Here is a 12,008-nt window from a genome sequence, read left to right on the forward strand (position 1 = left end):
CTAAAAATGAGACAGGGAAAGAATGGAAAGACATTTGCATTTGATGTATTGCATTCAAAATATGGCTAAGTAAAGCTTTCTGGGGATACAAGCCACTTTTTTCAGTTTCCTGTTTAATTAAGACATATTTTTATCTTTTAAATGTCTTCTTGTTCATGCACCTATTTAATGAAAAACATTTTAACAAAGCAAGTTGATATTTTAAATACCTCAGATAATGACAGATGATAAAATACCAACAAATAGTATAATTGAGCAGCTACTAAGAACACTTATTTTCCACTGTAACCCCTTTGAATATATATGCATGGTTTATACTGGAGACCGACTACAATATGGACTGTACAGAATAAATTAAATTATTGCAGCTGTAAATTGTAGATGAGAAACATGGCTTGATATGTATATCTCTCTGCACTCTAGAGATGCAATTTTCACATTTTACCATCATAAACAAATAGCCTACACTGAGTATAGAATCAGGCTGGCTTGGGCTGGAATAGACCTTAAAAGATCATGTAATTCTAAACCCATTGCTATGGGCAGGGACACCTTCTGCTAGACCAGGTTGCTCAAAGCTCCATCCAACCTAGACTTGAATACTGCCAGGGATGGGGCACCCAGAGCCTCTCTGGGCAACCTGTTCCAGTGGCTCACCACCCTCACGGGGAAGAACTTTTGTATGGACTGTTTATTGCATAGTTGTCTACTTCAACTGCTGATGTTTCTTCTCCCTTAGGTGCTAGTTTAATTATAATATATTGCAGCAAGTAATGCTTCACTAATCTTTGAGTCCTTCACTCAAAGAGAATGAAGAGTCCATGAACCCATTCTGTGGCTTATGGAGGCATGTGGCAACTGATGCCGCAAAGTAGGGTTGTTTAATAAAGCTTCAAATCTGCATCTCAAAGGTTCACTAATTCTACAAACAATGTAGAAAATCCACAAGTGTATCTACTCGGATTCTTTAATTTTTCCATGACCCAGTTTTGAAAATAGAACAGCGCATTGTGGTTGCTTCTTTCATTAAAATGGCATTCTTCTTTTAATTAAAAACAAAAAAAACCCTGACCCCAAAAACTTCAGTCTCTTTTTCACTGATGCAATGCATTTTTAAAGAAAAAGTGCAGCTACTAATATTTTTTTTAAAGCAACAGATATTGCTGAAATAATTATTCATGAGACTCCTGTATTACTATGAAAATCTGCATATAGCAATACAAATAACACAGATAGGTTTAAAGAGGTGAAACAATAGTTGAAAATAAGATACATCTCAAATAGGTCATAAAAGTGCCAGTGGGTGCTACAGAAGTTTAGGCTGAACAGATAACAGTGGTCAATTAAGAAGTTAATTGGCCATGAATTTTCAAAATAGCAGATATTTCTTGAGACACTACAGAAATCGGAACAACCAATCATTAACTTGGTCAAACTGCTGAAGTCTCCACTTACAAAAATAGTAGGAATCATATGTCTATGGGATTTTTGAAAGTATCTGGTGTATGTATTCCAAATACCTGAGGCTTTCAGTTTGTTCAATTAGACTCTGGGCTTCATTAGGTGCATGTGGATGGGTATCCCTAGAAACCTCCATACATCTTTGATCCTTACTATCCATAGTTAGTAAGGGCTCAACAAGGATGAAAACAAACAAGAGACTCATGTAATAAGAAGAATTCATGAATGATTTTCACTAGCGTGTACCTACCTGGGTAAGACCAAAGTTGTATATAATATAATTCAATACAGTACAACATAATAGAAGACTGCAAAAATTTGAGGCCTAATTCTATCAGACTTTGCATTTATTTTGCTTATTTAATCATACTTTCCAATTCTTTCATTTTGGTGAGACAGACTTAAACATGTATTAGGAGATTTGTTAAGACACATTCATGGTAACTGCGTCATGAGGGTGGAATGATGCAGCTTGGTCAAACTCATGATTCGGATTGTAATAATTCCTTTGTGACACTACAAGGTTAACATAGCCCAAGGGTTACCCAAGTACATGAGAATGCAGTAAAAGGAAACTGTTGCTTTATACGGAAAAAATCTCCTGCAAATGTACACCGACATCCAAAAGTACAAATTCATACAAGTCTCTCACTTACATGGTAAAATTCCCATATCAATGTACTATTTCAGGTGCCGAAGATTACTCCATTTTAGCCTATTGTCTATGTCTGCTTTTAAAAGATTCACTTTATTAATTGCTGCATATTAAATAACTTCCATATCATAAGTCTTTAAATACTTAAACATTTCTGTTTCTTTATAGTTAGTATTTTTTTGTCCAGTTTACTTAGTAATTTCAGTTATTTATCTACTTAGGGTATAAAGATCCTTTGAGCAAGTTCTCTGCATGTTTTAGATAACTCTAAACTCTGTCTTTACTAAACAAAACAAAACAAAACAGGATAAATTAAAAATAACAAGACTGACCATGAACTAGTTGAGGATAAACCGCATATCTAACAGTTCTCTCTTTGCAAAAGCAATGTACAGTCAATCAAAAATGGTAACAGTTATCTTCGAGTAGTACTCTTTTTTTTGACCTTCAGTCTGCCTGTGAAACTATCTGTCAGTGAACATTTTTCTCTTTCCAACACCAGTATGTGTTAGCTTATGAAATTTCACTTTGGATTTACAGTATCTCTTGCTGGCTCTCACCATATTGGTAAATTATTTCATCAGCATTTTACCTGTTGATTTACTAGGTAACATTAAATAGATGTGTTTTTACCATGTGCTGTTTATTTGTGCCAAAAGACACTGTATTAAAGGAAAAAGTGGCAACTGAAATGCTGTATCTTTCCATTAGTTATAAGATGCAGAATAGGTGACCTGATCAAAACTTGCTTCTGCCACAAAGGCTTCCTTCAGCTTATTCTCACCATACCACAAAAATCTACATAGAATCCTAGAATTCTTTGGTTGGAAAAGACCTTTAAGATCATTAAGTCCAACTATTAACCTAACACTTCCAAGCCTATCCCTAAACCCTGCCCCTCAGCACCTCAGCTACATGATTTTAAACACCTCCAGGGTTGGTGACTCTACCACCATCCTGGGCAGCCCGTTCCAGTTTCTAACAACCCTCTCAGAGAAAAAGTTTTTCCCAATATCAAATTTAAACCTTCCTTGGTGCAACTCGAGGCCATTTCCTCTTCTCCTATCACTCATTACTTGGGAAAACAGATGAATCCACACCTTGCTACAACCTCCTTTCAGGTAGTTGTAAAGATGATAAGGTCTCCCCTCTCAAGTGTTTCCTGCCTCTCAAGTTTGCTCAGTATACATATATTCAGAAATTATAAGGTAATCCTTATACATTCAGTGCATTTGTTTAAAAAAAAATCAAGAACTACTTTAAAAACATAATTGTGAGCTCATTTACTGTTAGGATTAATATTTTCTAATTGTGGACTCAGTGTTGTAAGTCTCACAAAACCTCTCTCTTCAGAAAATTTGCCCATGATTCAGTTACTCATCTGCAGAGGACAAATGCTATTTGAGAGGCCACAGGGTACTACACTTGACTTCCAGCAGCCAGTCAAGAAAAAGACACACTTCCTACAGGCCCTGCATCATTTCTGTCAGCCCATGAGGATATTTTGGAAAACTTAGGCATCTCAGACAGCAGCAGACCACCATGTGTGGGCAATTGAGTGGAACCGTTTATCACAGTCTCCCCTGTCCCCTGTCAGTATGAACTAAAACAACTCAGGAACACTTTGGATGTGGTCAGTGGAGAAGGAAAACTAAACCCCTTCGCACTTCACCACTCCTAAAATAAAAGCTGTACAAAAATGAGCTGATATTGCAACACTTATGACAAAATTTTTAGTCCTGAAAAAATAATTACACTATCACGAAGAAGACTGTACAGATGACAGTAAAAATCCCATTTATTTTCACAGGGGCTCTTCTTGAGGCCTCTTTGTTCCCCTGGATGTGACAGGTCCAACATATCCAAAGGTTTTGGAAGGTCCTCCCCAGTAATCACTACCTATGGCTGAAAACAGATCAGTCACCTGCTTGCTCGGCTTTAAAAAACAATGACAAGAGGCACCAATAAGATATATATCTGAGAAATAATTATGCTCCATTAAGGAGTCAGGTGTATCAAATTCCCTTTAAAACATGTACAGTAGTAACTCTCATTTGTGAGTCTTTGTTAGCACTTTTGTATTTGAATGATCATCATGAAAGCCAAATTCTGCTTTTAAATCCCCCACTGCTGTCATCAATGTAGCTATATCCTACACAGAGAAGCCTGTTATGGACTGTGATACTTTCATGCATCCTGAATACCCATCGGCTAAGTATCTATTGTCCACTCCTGCTCGGGGCAGGTGGATGATTAAGCCCTCAATAGAGACTCCCAACTGTACCTGGACTGTCATTTTTTAATCCTTTTTTAGTCTCTACTACTCACATGGACTGAGATAGAGACATTTAAGAAAGGTATATCGAAAACATCATTGAGTCACTTCATCTAGAGGTCACAGAGGCTTCTTTTTGATCATGTTCATTCATCACTCTGCCAGCATATACTTGGTCCAAAGGAGTTATTCTAACACGTTTCTAACATTTTTTTTTTTTTACTTTGTACTGGTTAGCACAAGTGCTCAAATATAAGAAAAAGATTTTTTTTTTGGCTTTGGAAGCAGAAGTGAAGAATTCAATGAAAGCAACAAAAAGCAGAAGTCATCAACAAGGATTTTTTTCTACTTCCTTTTCCCAGAAAGATAAAACCAGAAAATCATCAAGAAGTAATTAACATGGCAAGAAGTATCAAAATAGAAGGCTACAGAAAGACCCGCACCAACCCTTAAAAGCAAATTTAACAAGAACAACAACAACAAATGATTTTTAGACATTAAGGAATGTGTAGAAGAAATATGACTGATTGTAACTGTGTTTATCTGATACTGCTGGTTTGGAAGTCACATAAGTTTTAATTCTGCTTTTTATAAACACAAGCATTTGTAAAATTCTGTGTTAGAGAAAGAAACTCTATGTAGACAGTGATTTGTCAAACTGTTTGGTTTTGTATGAGGTATTACTCAATTCTGCCCTCATTTTTTTACAATGGAACTGATAAAGATGTCCAGGATATACAGGAAAGTAGACTTTAGTCCAGGGATTATGCTAAAGAAACAGAAATACCACAAATTTTAAAATACCACAAATAAAAATCCAGATAAATGAAGATCAGATACAAGTGAACTTATAAAGTTTAATACACTCCTAAAGTGTACATTAAATAATCAATAGTGTTGCATATGTGAGATGAAAAAAACCAATCATTGAAGTGTATTATTCTGAATGTCATTGTTCTTTGAAAAGTCTACCACTCCATCTCCATCCTTAAATAACATTTAGAAATTTGATACGGCTGCTTTAGTTGTTCAAAATTTTTAAGGGCAGCGTAATCTTTAATTTATAAAGGTTCAGGAACTTATTAACTGGAAAAGTTGCAGCTGTTGTTAATGTATTGCTTGAAAAACAACAAGATGTGACAATGAAGTTGTATGTAACTTCAATTATTTGGCAGCTACTGGAATCTTTGTGTCAGGATGACATGAATTTCTATCATAAATAAGATAAAATATACCCTCAAAAAGGAGGGAAAGGGACATGACAAAGAAAACAACATGAGGATAGGAGGCAAAAATACGTTCTTCCATTTAAAGGTAATGCTGAAGGCTAAGCAGACACTTTTAGTTTGAAACTCCAAGGAGAAATTAAGCTGTCCTGACAGAGTAGTTCTTCCAGTTTTAAAGCTTCCAGTATAGCCAGTGGAAAATGGATGTGCATAATACTTGGTAAGACCTTTACTACCACTAATTTTTTCATACCCAGTGGTTATGCACTCGGCTAATTTTAGGCACATATGTGAATATTGTGGTTAGGTATGTGCTAAGTACCTTGCTGAGCAGAGTCTGAAATAATACAGATAGTTCTATCACAGGGGCCCTCTTCTGCTCCCTCTAAATCTTTCTATTGTCCTTCTTGCAACTGCAGGTGAACTACTGTTACAAATCAGAGAAAGTGAGATTTTTGCATTGGAAGATGAGTGTGTATTTTTTAAAAGTACTCTACACAAAATAATTTAAATGTTTCTCAAACCACAGTCAAATTTTGAACAACTGTATGGAAAGCATATTGAGATACACGCGCATATATATGAATTCTTTTCAGGACAGCCAATACGTTAAATGCATGACAGCCATTTGATTAATATTATATATACTTAAGATCTGGACAGATATATGTTTATGTATCATATATGTATGTATAAACACATATATATCTATGTGGAATATATTCCAGTTCTACTTATTTCTCAGTTTTGCAGTGGGACTACAAAATGTATGCTGAGTTGGGCATATGAATATGTTTGAAAGAAGAGTTCATTTTATGCATGAACAATACATGTAACTGACGTCATTTGCCACTCCTGATGGCGAAGCTTAAAAGTTTTGATGGCTCAGAAATGCAAAGGGCTCAAATACTTGACCTTTAGAAAAACAAAGCAAACCAAGGCAACTAGCCCCAAATTCATCAAGTCTGACAATGTATTCCAGAGAAGATGGGTTGGGAGAATGGGAATTTTGTCTTCATAGTGTTTTATGCATGGTTTAGAGACATGATCCCAGGTTCATGACACCGTATCATTTACTAACTATTGTTTAAAAAACTTTTCCCAGGCTCTCTGTTGAGAGAAAAAGAAAGGAAGTTACTCTAAAAAGTGTTTAGAAACCTTATTTAAATGAATGCAGGAAGGCTAAGCACTTGAATGTGTAGCTGCACATTGCACAGCTGTGTGTATCCATTTACACGATTTGTGTACCTGATTTTTCTGAATTGAGTACACAGATGTCTGCATTGTGTGCATTTTTTTTCCATGAGGAACTTCTTAGATACAAGTCAGATGAAGTATAAAGAAACATTCCTCTGCTTGACAAGATAGTTGAGTGAAGTATACTTATAAATTTCAAGACCTTTTGCTAACAGCTTCTTTAATGACAACCAAGAAACATGGTACACAGCCTGTAAATCAGTCACATCTTTCTGTTTAAAACCAGAATGGTAAGGGTCAATTTACTTTGAAAACAACTCATCTCTTCGCCATCAATACCTATGACTACACCCCTTGAACAGCTCCCCTTTAAGCCATAGCACCTGACCAAGTCACCGCATGAGAGCTCGATGCTGCAGTCGGACCCTGGTTGGGGCAAAAGGAACAACTGTGCTGACCTTACTGATGGATCTGGTCTTCTGGCTATATGGTCTTAGAAGCAAGGATTAATCAATGTCAGTTTGTATCATGCATGTCAAAGAACAGGGCAAATAACATCAGGTAGCATTATCATTCCGTGTTCCCATTCATGCCTGTCCTATATATACTTTTCCAAACTTCCTTTTAGTTAGTTGATTGTTGTTTGGATTGTTTGGTTTTTTGTTTTTTTGTTTTTTTTTTTTAATTTTGATGTGAAACAAGGTAAAATACTATGTTTTTTCCCATTTTATTTCACAACAGGGCCAGTGCGGTATTAAAAGAAACAAAGTGATTGCTGGATTAAAATAATCTAGGCTCCAGTAGCAGAAAAGTGGGAGCAGCCCCGGCCTCTCACGTAAGTTAAGGCGGCTTGGAATGAGAAACTTCTGACTCACTTGGGTGGGAAAGCAGGGAAGAGCAGCCCGCACCTCTCAGCGCCAGGGGAGCCGCGGACACGTATGCGCCCGTCCACGGCCAGTTCGGATCTCACCTCACCCAGGGGCCGCCGCCTCCGAGCCCCTTCCCGTGCTCCCGCCGCCGCCACCACCGGACAGCCCCGAGCGGTGCGGGGCCGGGGCGGGCACTCACCGTTGTGGAGCGAGCTCCGGTTCTTCCTGGCCAGGGTCTGCTGGACCTGCCGGTGGATCCGCAGCGCTTTCTCCTCGCCGGCCCGGCCGCCCGAGAGCTTGAGCCTGGCCTCGGAGGGCAGCGCCAGGCTGGAGCTGTCCAGCTCCCCCAGGATCTGCTGGCCCAGCACGGTGCGGATGTAGCCTTGCTCGGCGGCGGGGCCGCGGCCGGCCATGGGCACAGCCGGACTCGGCTGCGCTCCGACACGCGCCGCGCCGACAACCTGTTGCGCCGCCGCCTCGGCAGAGCCGGAGCTCAGCCGCCTAGGGCCGGGTCGGGCCGCGCCGCGCCCAGCGCCGCCCCGGGCTCCGTCCCGCCCGCCGCGCAGGTGCCAGGCACGGTCCGCACCTCCGCCCCGCTCTGCCCGCCCGGGGCAGCGCAGAACACTGCGGGGCTGGGGCAGCCGCCTCCACGCCTCCCTTTCCCCGTCCCCTCCCCTTCCCGCCGGGGTGAAGGGTTCGGCGCAGCGGCCCGGCCTCGCCCGGTCCTGCCCTTGCCAGAGGAGTGCAGCCGCCGCCCCAGGCCGCCGCCCGTCCCCGTCCTCCCTGCGCAGCAGCAAGAAGTCCCGTCCGTCCTGTCCCGTCCCGTCCCTTCCCGGGGCAGGAGAGATCGCGCAGTCGGGACGGGGTTCCTGGGGACATCTACGGCCTTATGCCACAGCACCCGGTAGACCACGTCTCCATAGCACAAGTATCTTGCCGCGGTGAAAAACACATGCACACATTTTAAACGTGAATATATATCGCCGTCATGCATTTTCCCTTACGGAGCCTTTGCTTTATGTTTATATACATTTTAGATTGTTGTGTATTGTAGACATAGCTGAATTTTGTGCACGTTTTTTAAGTTTCAACCTAAAATGTAATATGCGAAACTGCTTTAAACATAGTGGTCCCTGCTGGGAAGATCAAACTTTCAAGAAAGTTTGTGTTAGGGGGCTGTAAGGCTGCTGGTTTGGGAGGGTTTCCTGCTCTCTAGGTGTTTTTTAGGCTGTCCCGAGGATTTTCAGACAGATGAGTTAAAGCCGCCTTATCTCCGCGGCTATAGAGAGGTGGGGAGGGAATTGGTGCAATTAAAGGTCGAAGAAAAAAATTCCCGCCGGGCCTTTCCCCCGCCTGCGCGATCGTTGAGTGGCTTCTTAGACAATGAAACAGCTCGGTGAGGGAACATGAGTTAGAGGAAGGCTCAAGTCCTCCCATTGTCTCAGGACGCAACTTGGAGTTACTGTTTAAACAAACGCTCTACTCACGGTGGGTTGAAAGGAGGAGGAAAAAGGCAACAATGTCTTGGGGAACGTGTCGTCATTAGAAAAAGAAGTAGGTGATACAGGGTTGCAAGATTTTAAAAATAAAGACAAATCACCAGCAAACTAGACATAGGTGTTTTAACAGAAAAACTGTTATTTCTTAAAAGCAAATGAAAATCGATGTGGCTTTTAACTTCTGATGTTGCAATTTCAGAGACATGACAGGACTCAAAATGAGGTGATGTACCTTATTTTTTAACAGCTCTTCAGAGAGCGGTGGGAGTACAGGGTGTCCAGGGAGAAACTTGGACAATCCTTGTTTTACGGTGTACCCTAATGTAAGAAACTGGGGCACTTTCTGTATTCTCAGAAAGCTGAGGATGGGAAAGAGGAAGTGGCTCCATGCTGAAGAGTCCAGAATCTTTTTGCTCCGATTGTCTGTCTCTCTTCCCACTTTTTAAGAGGGGGAAGGACCTCTGGCCTTTCTCATCACTTGGTCTGGCTAATGTCATCTGCTCTTGTTCTAAAGTGACATATCACCAGGAGAGGTCATGATAATGCCTGTGTAAGATAAGTGAGAATAGTTTCACTGGTCAAGAGAAATGGAGTGGCATGCTCCTTCCTTATAAATGGGGAAAGGTTATGTATGGGAGCAGAAAGGTTGGAGCTAAGCTGTGGGGTACCAGCTGGGAAAGAGGAGCAGGAATTTGTGGGGAAGACGAAGTTGGAGGTACGTGGCAGAGATACAGTGAGCAGTGGAGAAATGTAGCAGAAAAGTGGAAGGGTAAAAAAGTGAAAGAATGAGCAGGATAAGGCAGGAAAAACAATGGAGAAGACACATCACATCTAGGAAGGAATGTAAACTATGTTAGAAACTCCAAGTTAGACCCTTTTGCTGACATAGAGACCATCACAAAAGTTTCCGGTAAACAATAGATACTACATTCTCAGCACGTACTAGTGAAGACTACTGAGTAGATTAGAAAATAGTCTAAAAAATGTGAAACATTTCCTCCCCTCCTCCTTTTCCTTACCCTCTTCCCTATTCCTGAACTCCAGCACAAATACAAATTCTGAATAGTTGTTATAGTTAAAATCTATTTGATTTCACACATAAATTACATGTGAAATGGATTCAGGGTTTAGAAAATACTCTTGCAGTGTGTGTCCTCAGATTCCTCTGACACCATGTATAAGTTTACAAGCTCTTGGCACATTGGTATTTCTTCTGTTGGAAGAAATGTTAAATTTTTGTTAACATTATTTTGCAAGTATGTACCATTTATTTGTGCTTGTGCAAAATAAAGGACAGTTTGCTTTGGGCTTTAAAAACCTTAATGAGATTTCTGAGATGGGTTTCTCTCCTTGTAACTAGGAATGCTGACTGGAAAGTTTGGGGGATCGGGGGAGGGGAGAGAAAAAGAATTTTGCCTGCACAGCAATTCAAACAATGCTCAGCCAAGGTCTGAAATAAAAAGGAATTAAGGCTTTTTTTTTACCTGAAGAAAATAAGATCTCATGCAACTGATTGCCCCGTTGATAGAAATTCCTTGAAGCTGACTTATGTTGGATTAATACCTCTTCTTGACTGAATTGGAAAAACCACAACCACCTGAGTCTTTTGAGAGGGAAATACTTTACCAGTGCCATTTGCAAATTCAAAGCCACATCACTGGGATTATCCCCGAATGGATGGCAACTTGTAATGGATGATTGCTTGTTAGTTTTTTTGAAAAATAGATTTGATTATGATGCATATAATGACTGAAGGATGAGGAATCACATACAAAAACATTTGCTTTCTATCCAATGGCTGATGGAGACAAAAAAGATCAGGAAACCAGACGTTTCATTATGAGACTAATTTCTTATACTGACCAGATACGCTTGACCTAAACTATGTAACCTTTCGCCATCAGAAGTCCTCTGTGAATAACATTTATATCATAGTTGTGATAGTTGGTCCTTTAACTCTTCTTTAGCTCCCCCCCTCCCCAATAATTTTTTAATTAGAGTTTTGTTAGGTGGTCCTTTCACTCTCCCTTTCTCCCACCTTTTTCTCTGTGGTGGGACTTAAAGAGCAAAGCTGGGTTTGTACCCTAGAAGCAGATTGCTTTCAGCTGCAGGAACCTTAGAGGAAATGAGTAAAAGTATGAACTTGAGGTGTTCCGTTTAAATGTTAATCAGCTCTACAACAAAGGCTTCATCTTAAACATGCATGAAATTATTCCTACGTGTATCTTTAGGACCATGTGCAAAATGAAGTGCTGTTCAGTCAGTTTTTTTGGCTTCCCCTCCACCTCCTTTTTTTTATGTTGGATCCCGTGGTTGAAGGTGTTACACGTAAGTACACGCACGTTAGTCAGGAATAGCCAGACTCTTTGTACATCTCTCCTCTTCCTTCAAGTGTGATTTGAGTCCCCTCCATGGAGGTGGAGGGAACCGGCTCCCCCTTTGTCAGGGAAAGCCCTGCAAGGAGAGCAGGGCCACACTGCCACCGCCTGTTCCCGTCCCGGAACGGCACAGTCAAGCCTGCTCCCTCCCGCTGCTTCCTGGAAGGCAAAACTTGCGAAGCACGCTTCGAGAGCACACAGGAAGGACTTAAATCCATGTTTAAAAATCAGAGATCGATATTTTATTGCAATTTTGTTTGTCAGAGCAGACAGAACTGCAGCCTTTTGCACCAGTCACTGGTGTCCTGTTTTTTTCTCACAGTAACATCTAAATTTCTTTCATTCTAGGATCATTTTTAGAAGCAGAGAAGCAGAAGATCATGTAGTTTATCCTGTAGGATAATGTAAAGTTTTTTTTTCAGGGGCACCTAGAGGAAAAGTGCTACTT

At 40.5% G+C, this 12,008-nt stretch overlaps 1 protein-coding gene across 1 annotated transcript in view; it reads right to left on the reverse strand.

The window, feature by feature from the left end:
- Positions 1 to 8,227, reverse strand: part of PKP2 (plakophilin 2) — a 42,560-nt gene extending 34,333 nt beyond the window's left edge. The window contains exon 1 of the mRNA XM_062010729.1: positions 7,883 to 8,227. Within this exon, the coding sequence (XP_061866713.1) occupies positions 7,883 to 8,096 (214 nt within the window). The 5' untranslated portion in view covers positions 8,097 to 8,227. The remainder of the gene's footprint in view (positions 1 to 7,882) is intronic.
- Positions 8,228 to 12,008: the final 3,781 nt, after the last annotated feature.

Source organism: Colius striatus, chromosome 1, assembly GCF_028858725.1.
Source record: "Colius striatus isolate bColStr4 chromosome 1, bColStr4.1.hap1, whole genome shotgun sequence".
Taxonomy (NCBI): domain Eukaryota; kingdom Metazoa; phylum Chordata; class Aves; order Coliiformes; family Coliidae; genus Colius; species Colius striatus.